The following is a 24,272-nucleotide window of genomic DNA, read 5'->3' as shown; positions in this document are numbered from 1 at the left end:
CCCACGCTGTGGGATCAGCCCAGCCCAGCCCTGTGGGGTTCTGGGCTGGGCCATGTCCATCCTCTCCCCTACCAGCACCTCAGCTCTTTGTCCCCAGGGCTGCTCATCAGGCACAGGTCAAAGAGCGCAAGAGGCAAAGAACTGCAAAGCTGAATGATATGAAACATCTGCTGTACTTGAAGGGCTACTGACAATGTCTTCGGTGCCATTGTCCAATAAATGTGAGGCTTTTACCACACAGCCACATAATTTAAAAAAAAAAAAAAAAAAGAGTGATTAGTTTTTTTAGTTTTTCCTCAGTGTGAACTTATATGAGCAGCGGGGTGAGTGGGACCACAAGCACTCACAGCATTGTCTGCTGCAGTTTTATGAGGGAGCATATGGCAACACTCATCCATGGTGTAACTCCTCTTACATCCGCTCTGTTGCATCCAGGATGAGTCTGGGCCAATTTCATCGATGATAATTTCAGTGGTAACTGTCAATTAAAATGTCACTGTATTTTGCTAAGTGGACTCCTTAAATACAATGAACTTATAATCAGCTACTTTATTATGTCTTACTCTATAGAAGCAAGAGAAGTCTATTAATCTTGTTTGCTAATTTTACTTAGAGCATGTCCCTCGAATTCCAATTAGCTCTGCTAGGCTGATAAGCAATAGAGTGTGTGCAAGTAGAAAGGGCATTTCACCAAAAAAACATTTGATGCAAAGAGACCTGACTTTTTAGTTTGGCAACAGTGGAATAGGGAGCTGAAAAGATAAACCCACCCAGTCCAGTGAGGATGAAGTCAAAGGACCTCATGTTTTGGTTTCAGGACTTTGAATAGTGGGACCCATTGCTAACTTTTGTGGGCACAGCAAGGACAGCAGCAGGGAAATACACTCTGCTGTGCATCAGCAAGGTACTGAGCTCTCATCTGAAGAGTTCCTCTTACACTCCTTGATTTTTCTGTTGAAATTGCAAATTACAGAGCTAGTGATAATGGGCTGAGAGTGGCCTGACTTTCAGCTGTCGTCTGAAAATCAGAATTTCATTTTGGATAAGCCAAAAAAACCCTTTAAGTCCCTAATGAGCTGTCTTGGACTTCAACCAGATATTCAATAATTTCATTTCTGTGAGTAGCAGTGGGATGTGCTTTGAGCCATAACTGTACCTGTTCGTAAAGCGTGCGCTCTATCTTTTTGTCCTCTTTCTTTTTGGAGAGCCAGCGTTCGCACAAGAAAACAAATGACTCCTCTGTGGTCTCGTCCAGGATCTCCACTTTTTCCAGAAACCAGTCAGGGCTGAACATGCTGTTATCGTGACGAATCTTGATCTTGTACACAATGCCAAGGTCCACAGCTTCTATAGTAAATGTGTCCTCCTGCAGAGTGTTCAAGAGCAGTTGATTCTGTTAAAAAGCTCTCAACAGATCATCTACTGAACAAAAGCAGAAAAGAGGGACTGCAGAGCACATGTGTTTAAATTTCATATTGCAGGGTGGTGTTTGGATAAAAGCTTTATATATGCCTTACAGAGGCATATCTGTGAGCTAAAACTGTTCAGCAGGGAAGTGTTTTAAAGCCTGTCTCTGTTAGGAGGACAGCTGCAAAAAACATCACTTTTGCAACTAGTTAGAATATTGAAATCCTGGCAGATTTTTAAGTTCAAGCATGCTTCCCTTTCTAATGCAGTTAGATCTGTATGGACAATCCAGATAAAGGAATCTTTGCCACCATTATTTTCTGAGTATCTCAATATAAGGCTGTGAATGTAAATCATGGACTGACCATGGAGTATCACTTTTAGTGTTTTTTTCTCAAACACAGACACAGTTTAGGCCCCATAAACTTACCATCCTTTGTGGTGAATTCCAGTATATACTGTATACATGCAAATCCATTGCACAGAGGCTATGGGAATGAGCACAGAATTTGTGTGCTTCCAAATCTGCAGTCAAGAGCTGAAGCCAGTTTATATGGACCAAGCTCATAATCTGTCCATCAGTGACTTCACAGGAACATCTGCCTGTTTGCTGCAGTGCCTGTCATTTCTAATACCCAGCTGACAATCCATACAAAGCATTTCAAGAGATAATGAATGTAGTAAATGGAATCAATCAACCCATCCCTCATAGGAAAACTCAGCCTATAAAGACAGTCATGGACTTGTTAGGTTAGAGACTGAGAAATGGAAAGTGGTATTAACCCATTGTGTTTGTACCTGTCCTCTTTCGAACTTGTTGAAGTTTGTTTCAGATTTACTGAGTTTTCTCTCTCCCATGTCCCCCAGATCTCCGTAGATATTTAGGAAAACATTAGCATCTGTCCCAGCGCCATAGATATCCCCAGTGAACACGGTGATCTTGTACGTGTGAACTGCAGAAAGAAGCAGAGGCGTGACTTCTGATCAGGTGAATTACTAAGATATATGAATTTACCTAAGAAAATGGTCCTCAAATTTTCTACTCGTTGCTCAGTTCTTGGAGGTTCTAAATCCCATATGGTTTTTCCTTTCAGGTTTCTGATCCAAAGACTGGAGAAACACTGGGCTGAAATTTGCTGACTTTCCTTTTCTCGTTCTAATCAATGCCTGTGTGTTGCTTTGATCACATAGTTCACAGTTAAAAATGCAAAGAATCATTATGGTTATTACTGGATGGGAAGTCGATAGAGGTGAGGGAACTCAGCACCTTTTCATACGGAGGCTCAAGAGACATAGATCTGAGAACAAGTCATTCAGTGCTGTGAATCAATCCTTAATACTCCATCTTCCATAAACAAACTCTGGGGATTCAGATGTGCAATTACTACAGGAGTTAATGGCATGTGTCTCTATAAATTCCCCAAACAGACAGAGAACAGGTTTCTGGGTCCTTTTGCTGAGACAGTATTTAATTAAGGAAGTGTTGAAGCTGTGCTTCTTTAGCTTGCTCAGTGATGAGACAATAAAACCTCATCAAGCCTTTAGTAATGTGCTTTACTAAACCTGTTAAATACTCCTATTTTTATTTTGCTACTCTTCTCCAAATTACACGGGGAAAACAAACAGTTACTGAAAGCATCCTCTCCAGGAAAACAATGAGGGACTGTACAAGACTCTGATTACCCTGGTAGCATATGAGCCATGGAAAATGCCTCCTTGCAAATCCCAGGGCAATGCAAATTAGGAAGAGGCGCAAAGTCTTCGTTAGGATTCTGTGTATGTTAACAGCATTGAAGAAAATTGCTATATTGTCTTTTTCTTCTTTCACGGTAAAACAGACCCTATTCTGCTTTGTCATCCATGAAAGATTTCCATTGATTTCTCTAAGAAATGGATCAGAATCATCACCTGCGAACATCCATCAGACCAGGTGCAATGCTGAGTTTTCTGGTTTGCCTCTTCACATTTTACATCTAAAGCAGAAGTTCCCAAACTTAGCCCTAGATCCCAGCTGGAAGAAACCTTCAGTTACCCAGAATTTCTATTCCATAGACTGTAAAACTTGTTTTAAGGCTTCACCTTTAGAAGGAAAAATGAGTCACCTAGGTTAGTTAACACATGATAACTGATGCAAGGTAAAGCAACAGAAATTAGTAAGTTAAAGAAAATGTCATGCCAGCATCTAGAAGTCATAGAAGTGTTGAATCATCGATTTGTTTGGGTTAGAAGAGACCTTTAAAGGCCATCTAGTTCAACTCCCCTGCTGTGGGCAGGGACACCTTCCACTACACCAGGTTTATCACAGCCCCACACAACCTGAGCTTGAGTGTTTCCTGGAATGCGGCAGGCACAGCTTCTCTGGGAAACTCTTACCAGTGTCATGACACTTAGTAACTGACTTTAAAATCATCTTTGCCTCCGTAAGAAGAAAAAAAATCTCACACGAGCTACCACACAGTTCCTAACAGGAGGAAGGAGGACACCTCCCAGTTCTAAAGGCATAGTGCAAAAAGGCTCCAAGCCTTCCTCCCAGCAAGGCCCCTCTTCCCTTGGCAATGCAAAACACTGATAATCCGTAAAAATTCCAGCCTGACAATGTTCTACTGTAAATGCAAATCAAACCCTGAAAAGAAAAGAAACAGTGAGACAAATTATTTTTTCTGTTGAATCATCTTGTTGCCAGATGGAAGAATCAAGAATGGAAATGGCAGCTGAATTCCTTTTGCTCTGCTCAGGATGAGGAAGGTTCATGACCTCTCTCAAGGGCAGAATGAGCTCGGGGAGGCAAAAGGAGTACCTTTCTTAGAGGAAAAAGAGGTAAGAACGGCTGGACATACAGAAAAGCAACGATTTAGGGGTGAAATTTCAGTTCTTGTTCACTTACTTCAGCCACCAGTAGGGCCAAACACTAAATGTCAACACTGCATAAGATGGGCTCAGAACTGAATAAGAATTTATTTGCCTCCCCAGAGGCACTTTAATGAGGTGAAGGTGGCTGCACAGATCCAAATTTCTTGAGGATGTCCATTTGCACCTGAAGGGCAGGAGGGAAAACAACTTTGGGAGGAAAGAGGAGCATAAATCGGACTGGAAGGGTAGGAAAGGAAGGGGCAGAGTGCACAGGACAGCTGAGTTGGGCAATCAAGCAAAAATGTTAACACAGCCTGGAAGACAAGATGTAAAAATTTTGCTGGGCATCAGAGGAGACATGCAAACTCTGCCTGTGTAGAAGGGCGTCTGTGACAAGTTCTGAAAAACCCTACAGGCAAATGATGATGTTGTTGCACAGAAGTGTATCAGGCGTAAGAGAGGCCAGACAAGAGGAAGGGAAAGAAAAGTGAACAGTTGTACCAGTGTTGCGTTTGCCTGAACCACACATCCAAATGTTTTGTACCGAAAAAATCAGACAAATTGGTCACTACCTACTCCTAGGATTACACTACCTTCCAGTGGGTCTTCAACTTCTTCCTCTATCTGCTTGAGCGTCCCATCCTTCATGAGTTTTTCAGTAAAAATATCGGACGGTACCAGTTCTCTGACAGTCTCGCCGTCGTCCTCAGACTTTGCAAGCCATCTTTCACATGGAAACGTGACAGTTTCTGAGCCCTGGAGTAAACATGACAGAGATAATCTCTTCTAAACAACATGGGCACGTGTTAGCATCTCCCCTTTGAAAATACCCTGACACACAGGCAGGTATTTCCAACTCGTGCACGTATGTGTGTGTGTATGTAGAGGCAGACCTGAAATAGCACACAGAAATATATTTCCTCCAGAAAGAGGACATCTGAGGACTCTGAGACGAAGCACTGAATGTGCAGCAGAGAACAGTATTCTCATGATTGTGTGAGAGTGGCTGTATGATCCAGCAGATCCCTGCCTTTCCCGGTTTTAAATGTTGCAAATTCCTAATCAGGACTGCACCATTCCTGCTGAAGCTGTGTTTACTGAGACTTTGCAATCTCCCTTCAGTCCTTACTCAGGCAGCATTCTCTTTGAAGTCAGTAGGGCTTCTTCTTTCTGAACTCAATAATTCAGAATTTTGCCCTGTAATTCTGTGACTCAAGCTGGTTTCCAGGCAATTCCCATACATTCATTAAGAGGAGAAAAATACTGATTTAATTTTTGATCCTTTGTTTTGACTTCAGTTTGGTGGAAACAAATATGATTTATATCATGAAACAGACAAAAACAATAGAACATGTGGTTTGCACTCAGTAAACAAAATCAGTCCCAGATTATTCACTAAGAACAGACTCCCATAAGGCCTCCAAGATGGTAAGATGCTGGAGGCTTTGAGTGCTGGGGACTCGAGGCTATGACTCCCTAAAGAAAGGGACATGAGCCACCATGCAAGTCGCAGAGGTCACAAGTCTGAACAGAAGAAAAAAAAATAAGTTAGTTTTAATCTCACAGTAACTAAATAAAGAAAAAAAAAATGGTCCTTTCTTTACTGACAACTTCATAATTTCTCTCTTACACAGCACAGGGACTTCCTGCTCTTTCCAGCGCTTTGTGTGCCATCACTTTCATGCATAACATATAAATGTATGTTAATAGAATCACAGGATGGTTTGGGTTGAAAGGGACCTTAAAAATCATCTCGTTCCAACCCCCTGCCATGGGCAGGGACACCTTCCACTAGACCAGGTTGCTCCAAGCCCTGTTCAACCTGGCCTTCAACACTTCCAGGGATGGGGCAGCCACAGCTTCTCTGGGCAACCTGTGCCAGGCCCTCACCACCCTCATAGACAAGAATTTCTTTCTAATATCGAACCTAAAACTGCCCTCTGTCAGAGTGAAGTCATCCCCCCTTGTACTGTCACTCCATGCCCTTGTCCAAAGCCCTGTTCCAGCTCTCTTGTAGATGCCCTGTATTTATAATTTTCGCCTTAGTTACTTTGCTGTGATTATTTATCAAGCCAATACAGGGTCCTTTCTTCACTACTTTTACTATATAAATACTAAAACATTAATACACAGTAAAGGAAGGGAATAGCTCTCAACTGTAGCAATCTTGAACATTGCTATCACTGTGTACTACAGCACTGTACTCCCTGGAACTGCCAGATCCTGCCTGTCTTGGCACCATCACTAGGGAGGAATGGGTTGTGCACCCAAAAGCAGAGGTGCACTCCAGTCACAGCTAACCTGAAACTAACCAGTCCCTGTCTCACCACACACAGATCCCAGAGAGGTTGATCTGTGGGAGCTGAACCCCTCCAAAGGTCTTGTGTGACTGTCTTGAGTCTGCATCAGAATTGTCCTTCGAGTCCACACAGCCCAAATCTGCAGCTGGCAATGAAACACCATTTCTCCTCCTCTCTGCTGGTTCCTGCACTGCTGCAGTTCAGCCCCAGACTTGCAACGTTTAACTCCGTAAGGGGGTTTGGAGCATGACATAACAAAATGGTATCAAAGAACACCAACAGCACTTCAGAATATTTCAAACCTTTCACTTTCCAGTGTTAATTGTGCTGTACAAGCAGAGTGACAGAACCTAATGACTGACCAGAACTTCTGCCTCCTCATTTCTGCACTGGCTTACCTTGTGTTATCTCACTGTATGCTGAGATGATGAACTGTGCTGATCTCCACACCTACGGACTGGGAAGAGGGGGCTTTCCAGAATGATGGTTCAGTGCTGAAACTCTCTCCACCTGATAGACATCCTACTTCAGCCACATCTTTCACTGATGCTTTGAACTGCTCCTAAACATTCACACTGTTGGCTGTACGTGCCACTGATGTGAACACTGTTTATTTGGTAATAGGATATCCAGGGACTCCAGTGACTGCACAGTGGGACATAATGTGCAGTTACTGCAAGAGTTAATTGTATCATTACTGTTAACCACTATGTCATTGCCACAGTTTTTATTGCAATTTCCTTGCTAGTGATTGCATTAATATTTGTGTGATGTAAAGTGCACTGGTTTATGTTACCAGGGGTAAAATCCTCTTGCAGCCTTGAACAGAATTTGTTTCATTAGAATCTGAGTCTGGCCCTAAGCTAGAAGCAGGGTGTAGTGCTCTGAAAATCAGTGCCTTTCCCTTCTCCAAGTTGTAACAAATGAAATATAATTATCAAATATAATTGGCATGCCAAGACAGAGTTTTTTCAGCGTGCAACAATCCTAGTTTTCTACCCAAGTGCTTTCAATTTAATCTGAAAAGTTACTGACCTCATTTTTCTTTTGCAGCATTACAGATACATCTAGACACATCTTAGCAGTCTAATCAGGTAGCACAGCTTTTAGAAGCGTTGGCAGCATATTGCTATCCTGTGGCAGGTCATAATATCCTGCGGCTGATCAGCGGCATCGTGCAGTGCTCTGCTTTCTTCTTTCTTTCCCATGCCATAATCAAAAGATCAGCAGAACTGTAAACCTCTCCATTCCTAAGTTGTTCAGGGCTTTCCTCCCTCCCTCCACCTTCAGGTTTCTCACCCATCTGCCCTTCAAAGCTGCTGCAATGACTGCAGAGGGGGGGGCAGCCCTGTGACCCTTTCTGAGCAAATGGAAGAGCACCCAACCTGAAACTCTCGGGTACTTCACAAAGTGTAGAAAGAAGTAGCCCAGGAATCTCTTTTCCCTTGGTTTCCATGTTCCTCTGCATCTTCCCTAACCTATGACCAATAACAATATCTCTGAAAATGTATATTTGTTCAATAACCTAATGAAGCTTTACGAGGCAAGGGTTGGGCCATACAGCACGGGTCTGATAATGACAGACTGGCAAATAGGTGATCATGAGAAAAAATCAGAGAGTATTGGCTTGGGAAGAAGCTTGTACAGGAGGATAGGAGTGTGGGGAAACCTTCACCCTCTGTACAACTCCCTGAAAGGAGGGTGGAGGCAGGTGGGGGTTGTTCTCTTCTCCCAGGTAACAAGAGACAGAAGAAGAAGAAATGGCCTCAAGTTGCATGAGGGGAGGTTTAGGTTAGATATTGCAAACAATTTCTCCCCTGAAAGAAGAAATTGTTGTCCAGCCCTGGCACAGGCTGCCCACGGCAGTAGTGGAGTCCCCATCCCTGGAGGGATTTAAAAGCTGTGTGGATGTGGCACTTGGGTGTGTGGGTTAGTGGTGGCCTTGGTAATGCTGGGAGAATGATGATGATCTTAGAGAGCTTTTCCAACCTAAACAATTTCATGATTCTGTGGTAAGGAGGGCTCAAGGCAGATCTTTGAGTTGATTGTGTAGCAAAGAGAGTAAAACATATCCTGGAAATTTTGAAGGAGGAAGCAAGGTGAGAAGTAGGTTCACCATGGCTGAGTAAGCTGTGTTTACACCAACACTTGATATTAGAAGTCACTTGAGGAGGAGGCAGACTTGAGTGGAGATAAAAGCTGACTTCCCTTTGGAATAAGGGGAGAGAGCCCAGGTGTTCCCAAACACAGCTGCTGCTCTTCTGGACTACCCCTGAAGAAGTGATTTTCTTCCGAACTTCCCCACAGCCAGATTTATTCCTGTTCCTATAGCCAGCACCTGAAAGCAGGGCTGAGGAAGAGTTTCTTATGTGGACAAGATCAAGATGATCAATCTGACTGCACTGCCTTAATCCTGCTGACATGAGCAACCAAAAATCCTAGCATCTGACTTGATTTTCTTAACATGAGTGATTCAGGGACTTCCACTGACAGGCATTTTGTTTGTCTTAGTTGTACTGGCTCCCTGCACTTATTCTTCCAGAATTAAGGGACTGATGAAATTACTTCTTGTTCCTGTTTAGCCACAATACTTTTTATTTTGAAATGCTACACCCACTTTCCACTTCCTTCCCTGCGATTCCCCAAAACAGAGCTACACATGAAAAGATGAAGCTTTATAAAGCCAGTGACTGCAGAGCCTTATCATCAACATCCGAAGAATAAAACATGGCAATACATGTTCGTTGTCCCCAGATCCCCAAGCTCCAGCAAGTTCATTTAGTGCACATTGCTCTTTAGGAAGTCATTTTTCAGTGTTAATCACACTTTGCACACAGAAGATGCGCCTGGGGAAATGGAAGCGGCTGCTCGTGGAAACGTGGCGCAGAGTGCTGGGATTCACAGCCTACCTTCCCGTTTGGCAGCAGCCTCCGAATCGCCACACGGTCCAGATGCCATCCTGAGTTCAGCCCTCCACCCTTGTGTCCTATGCGGATCTTTTCAATCATGTCACCAACGTCCTCCAGCTACAGGAAAAACAAAACAAAACAAAACAAACCCAAGCAAAACAAATGAACAATCACCACCACCACCCGCCCCAAACCCAAATTAAAAAAAATAACCAAACCAGAAAGCCAACTCAAAACAAACAAACAAACAAACAAAAAGCAGAGAAATATTACGACATTAACAACTGGTGATTTCTGAGGCACTGCTTCTTTAGCTTATTTCTTATTTTTCCAGTCTGTATGAGGAAGCAAGTAGTAGTGTTGATGCCATATTAGAATCATAGAATAAAATACTAGAGTGGTTTGGATGGGAAGGGACCATAAAGCTGATCTCATTCCACCCCCTGTGATGGGCAGGGACACCTTCCACTATCCCAGGTTACTCCAAGCCCCATCCAACCTGGCCTTGAGCACTTCCAGGGATGGAGCTTCTCAGGACAAACAGGGCCAGGGCCTTACCATCCTTACAGTCAAAAATTTCTTTCTAATATTGACCATAAAACTGCCCTCTGTCAGTGTGAAGCCATTCCCCCTTGTCCTGTCACTCCATGCCCTTGTCCCCAGTCTCTCTCCAGCTCTCCTGGAGCCCCTTTAGGCTCTGGAAGGGGCTCTCAGGTTTCCCTGGAGCCTTCTCTCCTCCAGGTGAACACCCCGAACTCTCCCAGCCTGGCTCCAGAGCAGAGGGGCTCCAACCCTTGGAGCATCTCCATGATCTCCTCTAAGAGTTATGCCCTAACTTGCATTTTAGTTAAAAGTTTTCACAGAACTCCTGCTCCAGGAATGTAGAGAACCTTGCTCTGCACAAATTAACCATAGCATGAGACAGTTTGGGTTGCACAACTGCAATCCTGCATCTCAGGCTTCTCTGAATGCGTAGGAATGAAGGTAATTGTTTGGGAATTGCTACCTAAACAGCCTGGCACATTATATTATCTCTCCTGTTCCACCACAGAATCCCAGTGCCATTCTGTGAAAGTCAACAGGACAATCATCTTATGAAGTGGCTACTTTTTATGAGTTTTTTATGCCTCACCTTATTACTTGGGTAATTTGTTTCTAGTTCATTACTTTTAACTGACATCCCTTTCAAAGGCTTGAACAGGAAAAATGGAAATTTGCTCCTAAGTAATAGCTTTTGCTGATTTCAGTGCAAACTTTTGTATATCTGGCCTTTAAAAGCCCAAGACTGGCTGCAAATCTCCTCTGCACATAGAAGAACACTGAGCTGTCCTTCTGTTCTTGGGCTTTTAGAGTCTTATTTTCTTGGAAAACATGAGAAAATGGAACATATCAATTTGCATCACTGGAGACCACTCCCTTCTGTTCCCAGCTGACAGAAGTGTCCATACTGAAGAAAAGACAGCAGTAATTTTAGAAGACTCCATAAATCAGTAGAACTGCACTACCCAAGGAATTCACACTCAACAAACTAGGTTTGACTTCATCAGCCCTGCCCTGACTTCAGACAGCACAAGATTCGCTGTAAAATAATTAAACAACCCAAACTCATCTCTACAACTCACACATGCACACAACTATACATCAGGGGAAAATTATTTTTCCTCTTTTGTCCTGGACAAATACTCATCTTTCAATGAGGCTTTTAATCAATACATAGCAATAAAGTGATGCTTGAGCAGTAAAGATCCATGTTCAAGAAGAAGTGGGCTTTACCCTGCTGTAGGCATGTCCAGCAAATCATCACTTGGAACCATAGCTGAGAGCAGTCTCTAATCTTTTGTGCCTCTTTTGCAAAATACAAAATGATAGAGGCAGATAAAAGCACCAAAACAAACAGACGATTCCCAGTTTGTCTTTCCTGAGGTCCCCCAAATTGTTTTTAAGGTCTGTTGAACTCCAAATTATGGCTCTACACAAGTAGGTGAAAGAAGAATATATTTTTCTTCATCCCCATCTTCTGCAGAAAGAGGAACTGGTGAAGTGAGAATGGAGCTTGGGGACAGGTTAATATGATGTTATAAATCTGGAGAACACGCTGCATTTCCCCTTGCTTCATCTAAGAAAAATACTGTGCTTCAGATTCTACCAAATCTGAAATAAATCTTATGTAATAAAGATATAACCATAACACTCAGCTTAAGATTTATACCTGTGGATTAATGCAACCTCTATTATGAAAAACTATGTGGAAACTCCACCAAAATAAGTCTTTTTCTTTGTTTTTAAGGAATCACACTGGGGATTTATTATATGATTCATGCCATATAACAACAATGTGGGCTGGAAGTATTTTAACTTGTAAAAAAATTTGGTTTAAGATTTCCTTTCAATTACAAAAACAATCCCCACCCGAAACAGAGAGAGGTTGTAAGGTCCTCTATGAAGTCAGTGTTGCTGTTGCAGCCAGGAAAGGAAGGTAAGGGCATGTAGCAGTTCCTAAAGGATAAGCCAGAGCAAGAGCTGGCTGTATTTTTGCCTCTCACAAATTCTCAGCAGTAAGTATATACTCTGAACAGAAATTGCCTAATTGTGTTGCTGTAAATGAGCTCACTCATCGATGTGAACTAGTTCACTATTTGCATACACTTGTGCAAACACTTCAGGAAATACTCGCGAGATCTTTCAAAAAGTTAGGCCTGGGTATAGAAAAATCATGTTGTCTGCCACCAGATGACGGCTTTTCTGTCTGAGCACACAGAAGAAAAAGAATTTTGCTTCAAAGTGTTGCCAACTGCAGGAGAAAGAAAATCTTCAGGCAAGTAAGAGCTGATAAGGATAGGTGCACATATTATATCCGGCAGGCACAGAGGCTGATATCCTCTGTTTGCCAAGTATGGTATAGGAAATGGAAGATGTAAAGGCCTCTCAAAGTGGCTCTCAACTTCACCTGGAAGGACAAGCCCCCGTATCCACGTACTGGTACAACACGACAAAGTTGCACAAGCCTTTCCAAGTGTTAACATGGCACTCGGCCACAGGGACACTGTGTGCTGCACCTTGGAGTTGCTACTCACTGAAGGTCAGTGAGAAAAGATTTGACCCAGTGCGCAGTCAGACTGCTGGAGAACAGAGTTTTGAATGCACATTCTACAAGTGAAAGAGCTGAACAGTTTTCCCTAAAAGAAGGCCCCCACTTCGCTCCTTTTTCTCGTCTTAATCCCCTTGAGAAAACATAAGATGAGAGTGAGCACCTTTGATCTTACCTCCACAATGAACTGATTCACCGAGTTCCTTTCAAAGTACATCCTTTGCTCTCTCTTGTTGAGGCACAGGGATTTCTGCCGGGTGCAGATCCCATCGCACCCGTAGAGAACAATGAAGACGTCAGCGTCCGTGCCAGCCCCAAAGATGTCGCTGGTGTACACCGTGATCTCGTAAGGAACAACTGGTTCAGGGAAGGGCAGAAAAGGGAAACAAACCAACAGAAGTCAGTAAGCAGCATAGCAATGCTACTGTGAAACATTTAACGAAACAAGAAATGAATTATAAGACTCTGCAATGAAAGGGGACAGGGTAGGAATCACACACTTGTGGTCATTAAGGTTATCCAGCAGGTCAGACGTAGGAAAATCCAAAGGAATTTCCTTTAATGCTGTAAGGCAAATTGACCTTGATACATGTTCATGTAATGAGATTTTAGGTTAATCACATGACCAGAAAACACCCACTATATTTATACCTGCCATCCAAAGTTACTGAAACAAGATTTATTTCAACACCTCAAGTGTTAAAGCAAAACATGAATTCATAAATTTTTGAGCAATTAGGCAGATGGATGAAGTTAAGACAACTGGAGGCAGTATATAAATATTCAAGATAGTATTATTGATAAAAAAGTCCTACTATTTCCATTATTAAACGTATCACAAATATCAATCATAAGGAAAAAATAATTCTCTGTTGGTCTGTTTTCACTTAGTACTTCTCTGAAACACTGAGGCAAACAGGTTAAATTACAGCCAGACCAATGGTGAATGCAGAACAGTAAGGATCAAGACTACAAATACTTCCCTATTCTATTCCTGTGGTTTGGTTTCTCCAGAATGTCCCATGACCCCGAAGTCTGATGCCTCTTTTTGTTCTATTTATCTTCGCAGCTTCTCAGTCCTGCTGGAGTATGACTCAGACTTGCTCAGGAATAAGGCTGACCCAGGAATAAGACTGGGGCTCTGATCCTGGTATGCTATGGATTTGCTGAATATCCTCAGTTTTCAGGGTGAGATGAGGTTTAGCTCACTGAGTAAGAAACATATGTTCAGAAGCCCACACATCAGGTTGGTGTTTACCTCTCCAGATGTAATCACTAAAGCCAATGTAGTCTGAAGAAAGACTCAGTCAAGGAATGAAGGCATATTCCTTGGGGTTAGCCACGTCATTCCCCAAATCCACCCTCTGAACGACCAAACAATCACAATGGCAACTTAGAACTGTTGTGAGGACACGCAATTTCAGGTGCTCCATTTGGGAAAATGAATCCTGTCCCAACCTCCTTTAAAGCCTTTCTGAAATCAAAACAGCAGGTAAGGCCTGGGCATCACCAGTTAGCTGCAGGGACCTCTCCAGCCTCAGGAAGACACTGTCCCTGCAGTCCATGTTGCTACACATAAGCAGAGCCTTCAACACCTGGATTCTGCTACCACCAGGATCTGCTCCTGGCCATCTCTGTCCCATACACCCCCTAAACAGCTTCCACCATTTCCCTCCCCTGACTACAATCTTCTCAGTTGCTTCTCATCGCCACCCTCCTACTCTGCCACGACTTCAGTCATTTTTGCTATTTACTGTGTAGCAGTTTGCACTACATTTCAGACTCAGCATTGCTGTTCGGGTAAGAGAGAAGGTTCCTGGCACCATCTCTATTACTGTTGGAGTAACTCTGATTATGTGTATCAGAGACAAGGCATTCATTAAAAAGCCAGGCTCTCAAAATACAGCTCTCAGAAGGACAGAGATGAAGAAGTTTTCTTCTACAGAGAGTCAGCCTGGAGGTACTCAATATTCTTTCTGCCCAACCCAATGAAATCTGCTCTGCTGTGCTGCAACAAAACTGGAATAGTTTCCCCAGTATGTAAGAAGAGGTGAAAAAAATCCCAGAGACCAAAAAAATCACACACTATGCATTATGAATATAAAATTATCTTCTCTGCTGAAGTCCGTAGCACTTGGTCTTGTTGCTTGAATATTAACATCAGCTTAGAACTGAATCAGCAAAGCAGCGCCCTAACAAGGTCACCAACAGCACAACTTTCAGCTGTCAGACACCCATTTCATTTACATGGCACTTTTAAAGCTGTATCCCCACAGGGATGATTTTAATTAGACTGCGGATGACATGTTTTCACTGTGAAACAATTCTGGCACGAGTCATCATAAAACAAATCAAACCCGTTTAGTTACCTCTGGCAAACTGAAAACCCCGGGTTAATTGTTAGGAAAGCAGAATGCAGTAAATAACACAGAGGGAATGGTTTAAATGGTGAAAAAGCCTAAGCTGACACCGAGCCTGGTGCAAAGTGTTTGCCAGAGAGGCCTGGCTTTTTCCAAAGGCTGGATGTGGACAGCTGACAAAAATCAGGTTTACACAAAGTATGGTACTGAAATGCATGGTATGTCAGAAACTCCTACATCATTATGATATTCAGGGCCATTAATAAATTATATAGTCAACATCTGCATCAATATATATATCGACTGGGATAACATGGCAAAACCAGATGAGAAGCACATACAAAGTCTCTGATTTGTATTCATTCCCATGAAAGTATTCACTGCATCTATCAATCAATTTATTTTTTCAGACACAAAGGCCTGGAATACTGCATCTAGCTCTGGGGACCTCATTAAAGAGGACATGGAACTGCTGGAGCAAGCCTAGAGGAGGCCACAAAGATGTTCTGAAGGCTGGAGCCCCTCTGCTCTGGAGCCAGGCTGGGAGGGCTGGGGGGGTTCACCTGGAGAAGAGAAGGATCCAGGGAGACCTGAGAGCCCCTTCCAGAGCCTAAAGGGGCTCCAGGAGAGCTGGAGAGGGACTTGGGACAAGGGATGGAGAGACAGGACAAGGGGGAACGGCTTCCCACTGCCCGAGGGCAGGGTTAGATGGGATATCAGGAAGAAATTCTTTTCTGTGAGGGTGGTGAGGCCCTGGCATGGGTTGCCAAGAGAAGCTGTGGCTGCCCCATCCCTGGAAGTATCTAAGGCCAGGTTGGACGGGGCTTGGAGCATCTGGATCTAGTGGAAGGTGTCCCTGCCCATGGCAGGGAGTGGAACTGGATGATCTTTAAGGTGCCTTCCAATTCTCTGACCCTATAAATCTCCTATTTCTTCCACTTGACTTACAAAAGTGAGGAAGTAAGCAAAGAGTATACTTTCTTCTGCTACAGACAGTTTAGGTAAAGAAGGCAAGATACAATACATAAAATTGCCTTGGTCAAAGATTGGGAGAGGCACAAAGAGGTGACACTGGCAGATCATCAGACAAGAAATTATTTTAGCTTACAAGCTGCAGATAAAAGGACCTAGACCTTGGAGAGACCTTCAACACGCAACATGATGTTGACAGTAAAAAAGGAGACAAAACAACTGATAGTATTTTGTGTGGTTATTCTCACAGCTACTTATGAAGAAGGCAACTGAGGCAGAAAAACAGAGATTGGGCAGCTCTAAATTTTGATATTTATATAAGGGACTGCAGGAGGTAAGGGTTTTGAAATCATCAATGCATACACTGAGGGATGAGATGAGATGAGATGAGATAGGAGACAGCTTTGGTGTGTACAACTTATCTCTTAAGATTGACCAAGGGAGCACCTAGCAGGACATGACATGGTAATCAACTCTGAGGCACCAGGCCTCATCCTTCATCATGTGGCATCCAACATATTGAAAGAAAAAGGTGGTTTAGCAGCACTGTGGTGGTTGGACAAAAAATATTTATCAACAACTTGAAATGAAGCAGATCAGGGAGGGACAAGTCAAGTTCAGTCCCAAGGCTGTGAGTACCCTACACGTAGTCAAAGATGCTCAAGAGAGAGGAAAATAAGGAAGAGGGCTACAGAATAAGCAAAAGAATGGTTCATTTATTTCATGAAGGCCATGTTATCTGATGCTCAATATTCTGGAGACAGGAAAAGAAGTTGCCAGAATGCGAGAGTTGGAGTTGCCATAGCAGACACAAAAATTATAAGCTTGTACTCACAAGGAGTTGAGCTGGGGTAATGTTTACTCAAAAAATTATTTTAAAGAGGAATGAAGAGTAAGGAATAAATTAGAGAATACTAGGAGAGGCAGACTGGTACAATATTATCAGAAAAACACCACTCTGAAAAAAGTCTGGAAGAAGGTCAGCAAGATATGGGTGAACACTGCCAAAGGCACTGGAAGAACTCAGGCTTGGAAGCAAGACCAAAGTGTCTGCTTTGACAACAGAAATGGCAATATTAGAATGGAACAAGATCAAAGGGAAACTGGAAACAAGGAAGAACAGCTTGGAATGAGCAGAGGACTTGGATAGGATGGGGGAAAAGGGAGCAAAGAGAAAATCAGACACATCCACATGACTTCTAATGATTCTCTGGTTTGGCAAATACAGGAACTGTTAGTCTAGAGCACCCAGAGGAACCTTCCTGTAGTAATTGAAGTAGCTGGCACATGATCTATTTATAAATTTTCCAAAGCCAATTCAAGGGAGAGGCCAAGCCTATAAAACCGCATGAGCTAGTGTAATTTAATCTTCTGTAATGATGGGTGTACCCTGGGGAAATGGCATTCTGCTCACATGGGGTATACTCTCTTGTCTGCAGTTTTGCGGGAAAGATGATTCTCTCAATGGCTCCATCATCCTCTGATTTATCCAGCCAACGTCCACATGGGAACTTGAGGCACTGTCCCAGTGATGGGGCATCAATCTCCACCCATTCCAGAAACCAGCCAGTTGAATTACCTGTGGTTGGAAAGATAACAGTGAATAATAACCCACAGAGCCTTTACAGACAACGGGAAATGCGTTCCAGACCTCCGAGAAATAAATCTTTCTCTCTTTTGCCAAAGGAAAAATAAAATATATAACACAAAACTCATCGAGCTAAAATGCTTTACATTTCTATATCTGTCAGGCTAAAGATGTGCACATGGAAATGCTAATTACTCCATCGCTTGGATTAATTTGCCTTTGTAATAATACAGAGCAGTTATCAACGAACATGTCCCTTGCTGCCCCACAGGGGAAGGGATCCATGCATCCCCCCACTGCCTACCTTGTTTGTAGTAGAGACACAGCCAAGTCTGAAAGGCAGCCAAGACTTGATAATCAAAACAACAACATAAAAATTAATACAGAATTGAGACAAGTCTACAGGTCCCACATGACAAAAACAAAAATGATGTTCAGTGATATCTGAGAAATCTCTCTAAGGACATGGCTGCAAAACTAAGGAAACTCTTGCAGAGGCAGAGGTTGCAAAGCTCCCTGCAAGTTGCCACTACTGAGCTCATATTGCCACAGACATGGGAATGCAATTAGCGGAAAAGATAGTAGCAGCAACAGCCAAAGTGACAGCAAGGATCTGTCACTGAAAGGTAAATGACATTTGGGGTCTTGGAGGCAGGTTATTTTATACAGCAACGTGCCTAGTGCACTAGAAATACTGCATTACCAAGCAGATTATCTTACCTTTATTGTCATGGCCTATCTTGATTTTTTTCAGGTCTCCAATGTCCACAGACTCCACTGTAAACTCATCTACCTTCCCACGCTCAAATTTGTTCTTGTTAATCTTTGAGGCCTTTAGGCTGACTGTCCCTGTTGTGGCGATGCAAAAGGACATTGTTCAGTGTGTGAAACAAATCCTCTGGGAATGTCAACAGTGGAACGAGGGAAGTGGCTAAAATGCAAAAACTGGCTTTTCATCTCGAGATCTGAACTTTGTCCCTTCCTCTGAGCCCAAGTCTGTACCATCACCCAAAATATACAGAACTCTTCCATTGAATGATCCTCTGGCAATGAAAAAAGGACGATGCTGTTGTGCTGTGTTCACAGCTAAAGAAATCAGTGCTTCTCGTCAGTTCCCTGTCACTCTCACGGGCATCCCAGTCACTGCATACACAGCTCAGCTGCTTCCAAGAGGATTTGCTCATCAGCTGATTAAATACTTCTGGGCCACTCAAAGAGGCAGAGGAGGGCTGGATTTTGGGAGCATGCTGATTCATTGCTGAGGAAAGCAAATAATCCACCGCATTCACTGCTCAGTAACGTAGTCCCAGTCAACTATGCTGTTTCTATAACTGGAATTAAAACCTTTAGACCAGCAGCTGGTGCAAATCAGCCTCAAAAAGTTCAGCAGTGACTTAGAGCAGCTGCTGGTGTGCTCCAAGTCACCACGATGTGTTCACCGACAGCGGGAACATAACGTTGTACTAAAAAGGAGTGAGGTGGGGTATTGAGGATATAAAAGGAGACTGTGACCTGTCTTTTCAGGGGTCCAACAGTGAGTTGCCATCTTTTTACACTGTGTGAAGCCATACCTGTATCGTCTTTACTTCCATAGAGTATGATGAAGACGTTGGCATCTGTCCCAGCATTCTTCTTGTCCCCGGTTTTCACTTTCACAGTGTATGTCGTTGATTTAGCTGTCAGATAAAATACGCCAATTTAAGAGTGTGAAGGCTGACCAGGAGTTAACTCTACTTTTCCTTCCATATGTGTGCTTGGTTTGAGTTTCATTTTGACTGATCACAGTCATGCTGTAATCTCTAATTCCTCTCCTATGCTGTGGTAGCTCTTGAGGTGAGCTGGGCTATCTGGTTGTAGAATCTTCTCCTGCTCCAGTCATTCAGTGCATTGCCTGCACGTCTACAGATAAGAAATGTGCTTAAGCCTTCCCATTTGCTTCCTGGAAACCTCAAACACTCCTCAAAGCTGCCTCTGCCTATAATATTTCATCAATAAAACCCCACATACCCCCCCCTTTATATTATCAGCACCAAATAATGTATGTGCATATAACACATACCAGAAGGTATGTACACCGACATATACAGTTCATACTCAGAAACACACCCTTCAGAACAACATCATCAGGAGGGTTTCTACTGCACCATCACTTAACAAGTGCAGCCAACTCATAAAAAAATGTGGAAAAGTCTAATATAGTCTTCACTGCGCTGCTATATCCTAACCAAGATTTCCAAAATGGAACATCTTCTCCATAGTTACACACATTTCCAAAATGCTGCTTAACCAGCACGTCCTCCTGAATCAAAGGGATAAACACTTTGTGGAATTCTTTTGACTGTACAACTTGTGGAAATTGTTCACGTATTCAAAAGCATTTGAGGAGGAAATTAGGGGAGAGTTTAAAACCTTTCACCGGCTAGGAAATCAGTTGGGCCTTCAGCACCTTGAAGCATCAGACCCAGGAGTGTGTCACTGCTCTGTGGTTACCATGCAAAATTATTTACAAGTGAAGCAAAGTTATTTTGGAGGACAACTGACATAAGCAGCAAGATGGAAAGTGAGATAAATTTAGGTCCCTTCCCTTTCTTTGGCTATGTTTACTCCCTGCTCACTTTTATGTTGAAACATTTAACCATTACATTCCATGATGTGACATGAATGAGATCTATTCCTTAGATACTAGCAACAAATATGTATTTCATTTAAAAGACGATGACTGAACATGTTACCCATCTTCCTAGCTCTGTCACTTTGGGTCCAATCTTGCAAGATGATTAAATCAACTAAAAATGAGGAGGGTTCACTCCTTGCTGTCTGACACACACTTCACATTTCATTCACACCTGAAAATTTCATGGTAGGGGCAAAATTACAGTACAGTGAGTAACTGCTACTGCTAAGTGCTAGTGCCCTCAGCAGTGCTATTAACTCAGTTCCTTTCAAGAGAAGAAACACAAGGCTAATATAAACCTTTCTGTTCCAGGCCCAGCGTTGCAGGAGACTGGCCATCATTTTCAGAATCTTTCTTTACAAATGCTTCATCCACTGGGACCAGCTCCCTGATAATCTGACCATCATCTTCCTCAACTGCTAACCAGCGCTGGCATGGAAAATAATACCTACAAGAATGACAGCAGCACCCGGCACTTACACAGGACTTCACAGGCTTTAATAACACGAAAAAGCACAGATCAGAGGCTACTTAAAAAAAAACAAACAACAAACCAACAACAAAAAACCAAAACAAACCAAAATCAAGATTATTCAAAGCCAAACAACACATCTGTTTTCATTTTTGAGATCTGGTGTCATTTGGGGGAACTCAATCCATAAATAGGTTAGGTAGCACTTACTGCAGAGTGCTCTTTCTGGGCTGTCAGCCCCATATGATTGATTCACTTTAGTTTTAAGTCCCAGAAAAAGTTAAATAACTTAATGGAACCTCCCATCTCCCAGGCATTTTATGTTTATGAAGGCTGGACTCATCTTTAGGTCCTTATAAGTGGTCCCACCCACCAGAGCATTGTGCAACTTTTAAGCACAGGTGGTTTCAAGCACGTTCCAGCTCAAGGGCAAGCCTGTATTTCAGGTTTTGAACAGCCCAGTCTTTGCTCATCCAGCTTTCTGTGAAAATCACGGGAGTTTGCTCAGATCAGGATTTGCTTCTGGCTCAGACATTTCGGTTTGGTACAAAAGACAGCTGAAACGTGAGCTCATGGACTTCCAAAGTGAGGCCTAGAAGGGAAATGCTTTAGTGTAGGCTCTGCTCAAGGACCTTTCCAGGAGGGAGAGTTGAGTCCCTCCCAGGAGAAACAGAGAAAACCTGAGGTTCCCTTCCAAATACTGCTGGTTACCAAGCTGCAGAGATGCTGGGACAGCAAAACCCCACACACAAGTACCCCAGAATGGCCCCCCGCTCAGTATAATGGCACAATCACCACTAGGCTCCCAAAGGGTGCCTGTTCCCCGTGAGCTGGTGAGGGGCTACGACGATGCCCTTCTGCACCTCCTCTGCCTCCCTGCAACTCTGCAGGCTCCTGAGAACGTGGAACCCTTTTCTGAGCATGTGAAAAGGGTGCAGCAGGGTGCTCACGTGGTGCTCTCCTTGAGGTCAACAATCTCTACCCTCTCCAGGTACCAGCTCGGGCTGGTACCAGAGTTATCGTGGCGAATTCGCAGCTTCTTCAGCTCACCCAGGTCAATGGCTTTGACGGTGAACACATCCACCTGCACAGGAGGCAAAAGGCACACAAAGCAGGAAAGAAAGGCAGTAAATGGCCAAGGGTAGTCCTTTTCCCCATTAAAAAATAGCTATTTGTAAGTTCTCCTGGTACTCTTTGTGTGTGTATACAAAAATAACTACAGAGCTTTGAGGTCTCCCATTAACACTCATGCTTGGCTCCTTCATGGAGCAGCCATGGATTGCCCAACCCTTCATTCCTCTCTTTACTTCATCCCAGTTTCAGCTTCCTCTAGGTTTAACTCATCTCTCCTACATATCATTCCTTTCGGGCTTGGTATTTTCCCACAGATTGAAACTGTAACTGATCAGAAACATATTGACTCCACAGAAATTCTCCTGTTCACCTCTGTGTAGAGTCATAGGATACCAGAGTTGGAAGAGACCCACAAGAATCACTGAGTCCAGCTCCAGGCTCTGCACAGGATGGCCCCAAAACACAGCCCATATGCTTTATTTCAAAACACAGAATGTCCTCCCTTTGTCACTTACCACAACCAAGAGGTTCATTTATTAACTGTGTTAGTGTGACAGGATGGTCCTTGCTATCATAACAGTTTAAACATCTTAATGTGATTAATATGTTGGTAGACTTCAGGTTTGTACTCCCAGGAGTACAGAGCATTACATTTGCAGCTTGGAGCTCTTCCCACTGAATGAAGAACCCTGTGCAGGTTGCAGTTTCACCGGTGCCAAGCTCATAAATCACAGCTAACAGCTTATTTAACAACCTTAGGCTCTTTTTTTCTTGATTGCAAGTTTTCCACAGCTGCTTTTTGTTTCCATAATTTTTTTCTTTTTTTCTTTTTTTTTTTTTGTTATTCAAAATTGTTCTTTGAAAAACTCCTGGTTATAACAGTAGCTTGTTAATTGTTCATAAACTTTTTTAAGGCAAATACTCAATCTACTAGAGATGTTCTTTAATTGGACTGGATTATAATGTAATTACAGCAGACCGTGTAATATTGTTTTTATTCCCTGACTGGTCGAGTGGAACATTTAGAATAGTATTTGCAACCTAAATACCTACATACTTGAGCTGCCTCACAAACGCTCTCCAATATTAATTTAAAGTTTGTGGTTTTCAAGTATTCCTGGGAGGAAGCATTATTACCAGAATGCTTACAGGAAGCAGATGCAAAAGGTGTCTCCAGCGGGGAATTGGTTGTTTGGCTTATTATTCAAATGAACTTCCCCTGGAAAATGTTTTGAGGAATTTTGCTTTACATATTTCAGAAATAAAACGTGTTTGAGCTTTAAGCTGAAAGAAGGCAAGCCTTGGAGAGAAGAGGTTGTACTGACTGGCCAGCGTGATAACCGAGAGAGCTCTGCCAGCCTTCTGCTCGCTTGAGTGAGTTGAGTTCATGCATTACCTGTCCCTTTTCAAACTTGTTGAGGTTATTCGACCTTTTCAGCTGGCGCTCACCCGTGTCTCCTCTCTCTAAGCCATAGATGTTCAAGAAGACATTAGCATCCGTCCCAGCCCCCCACACAGTCCCAGTGAGAACGCGGACTTCATACGTATTCTCTGCAAGTAAAATTGCAAAGGCAATTCAGGAGGAGCCCAGAAATAGCCACACTTCATCAAATCCGTGGCTCACCCTGCAAGCATGTAACCCCAGAATGCCAGCACAGAAAGGTTTTGCCTGGAGTTTGTTTGCACCTAGCTTAAAATATGAGCAGCTTCATCTTCCTCCAGCCATAACGATAGTTACAGCTTGCTAGACTCTCGGCCACAGTGGTAACCTGTGGGACTCTTGACCCCAGTGCCTCAGACAATCCTTGGAGAATCTTACAGAATTCCATCTTCAAACTGTCTCCTCCATGCTCTGCCTTAGTATAACCACCATCCTCTTCCTCCCCAGCACTGATCAACCAAAGCAAGGGGTAAGCAGCTCTGCAGGCCTTGGGCAGTGGGACAGTTGAGGGGGAATAAGTGGTCCTGCCGAGCACTGCAGTGTGGTTATCATCCTTCATGCAGCTGCTGGATACATGCACATACACACACACACACACACACACACACACACACATTCCCCCTGATATTTACCCTCCAGGTCAGATTCCCCGTCAGGCACCAGCTCCACCTCGATCTCCTTATCCCCCTCGTCTCTAGCCAACCAGCGGTGTGCCACAAATGTGTAGACATCCATTCCTTCGTCCACCTTGGTCCCCTCCTCCTCCTCCTCCTCCTCCTCAGACTTCTTCTTCTTCTTCTGCTTCTTTTTATCAGACTCCTTAGCCTTCAGCCGCTTCAGCGTGACGCTTTCCAGGAACCAGCCATCCCCAATGCCTGTCCCGTCATGGCCTACCCGAATCTTATAGATCTTGCCAACATCTGCAGCCTCCCTCTGTTGCCAAGGAAAAGTCGTCACCCAGGGAGACGTAAGACATCTCAATTTCATAAAGTGTACTCTCAAAAATGGGGAGCACGGCCTCTAGCACCCAAAATGTCTAAGCAAGGGTAAGAACAATTTTTTATGCAAGTTTGCCTTTACTTTTTTTTCGTTCCTGCTTTACCATTTCATACCTCCCATTACCAAATCTCATGTGAA

At 43.3% G+C, this 24,272-nt stretch overlaps 1 protein-coding gene across 1 annotated transcript in view; it reads right to left on the bottom strand.

Annotated features, from left to right (window-relative positions):
- The window catches only part of LOXHD1 (lipoxygenase homology PLAT domains 1), a 136,486-nt gene that overhangs the window by 52,992 nt on the left and 59,222 nt on the right, over positions 1 to 24,272 (bottom strand). Inside the window, exons 19-30 of the mRNA XM_051803768.1 lie at positions 23,768 to 24,068; positions 23,091 to 23,245; positions 21,571 to 21,704; positions 20,448 to 20,596; positions 19,046 to 19,150; positions 18,195 to 18,323; positions 17,301 to 17,465; positions 12,730 to 12,911; positions 9,467 to 9,583; positions 4,851 to 5,013; positions 2,206 to 2,360; positions 1,157 to 1,366 (exon numbers count right to left, since the gene is read on the bottom strand). Coding sequence (XP_051659728.1) covers positions 1,157 to 1,366; positions 2,206 to 2,360; positions 4,851 to 5,013; positions 9,467 to 9,583; positions 12,730 to 12,911; positions 17,301 to 17,465; positions 18,195 to 18,323; positions 19,046 to 19,150; positions 20,448 to 20,596; positions 21,571 to 21,704; positions 23,091 to 23,245; positions 23,768 to 24,068 — 1,965 coding nt within the window. The remainder of the gene's footprint in view (positions 1 to 1,156; positions 1,367 to 2,205; positions 2,361 to 4,850; positions 5,014 to 9,466; positions 9,584 to 12,729; positions 12,912 to 17,300; positions 17,466 to 18,194; positions 18,324 to 19,045; positions 19,151 to 20,447; positions 20,597 to 21,570; positions 21,705 to 23,090; positions 23,246 to 23,767; positions 24,069 to 24,272) is intronic.

Source organism: Manacus candei, unplaced genomic scaffold (genome assembly GCF_025592945.1).
Source record: "Manacus candei isolate 608988 ecotype Guabito, Panama unplaced genomic scaffold, ASM2559294v1 h1tg000059l, whole genome shotgun sequence".
NCBI classification, from domain to species: domain Eukaryota; kingdom Metazoa; phylum Chordata; class Aves; order Passeriformes; family Pipridae; genus Manacus; species Manacus candei.
Note: the sequence above shows the minus strand (reverse complement) of the source record. Positions and strands in the feature narration are given on the sequence as shown.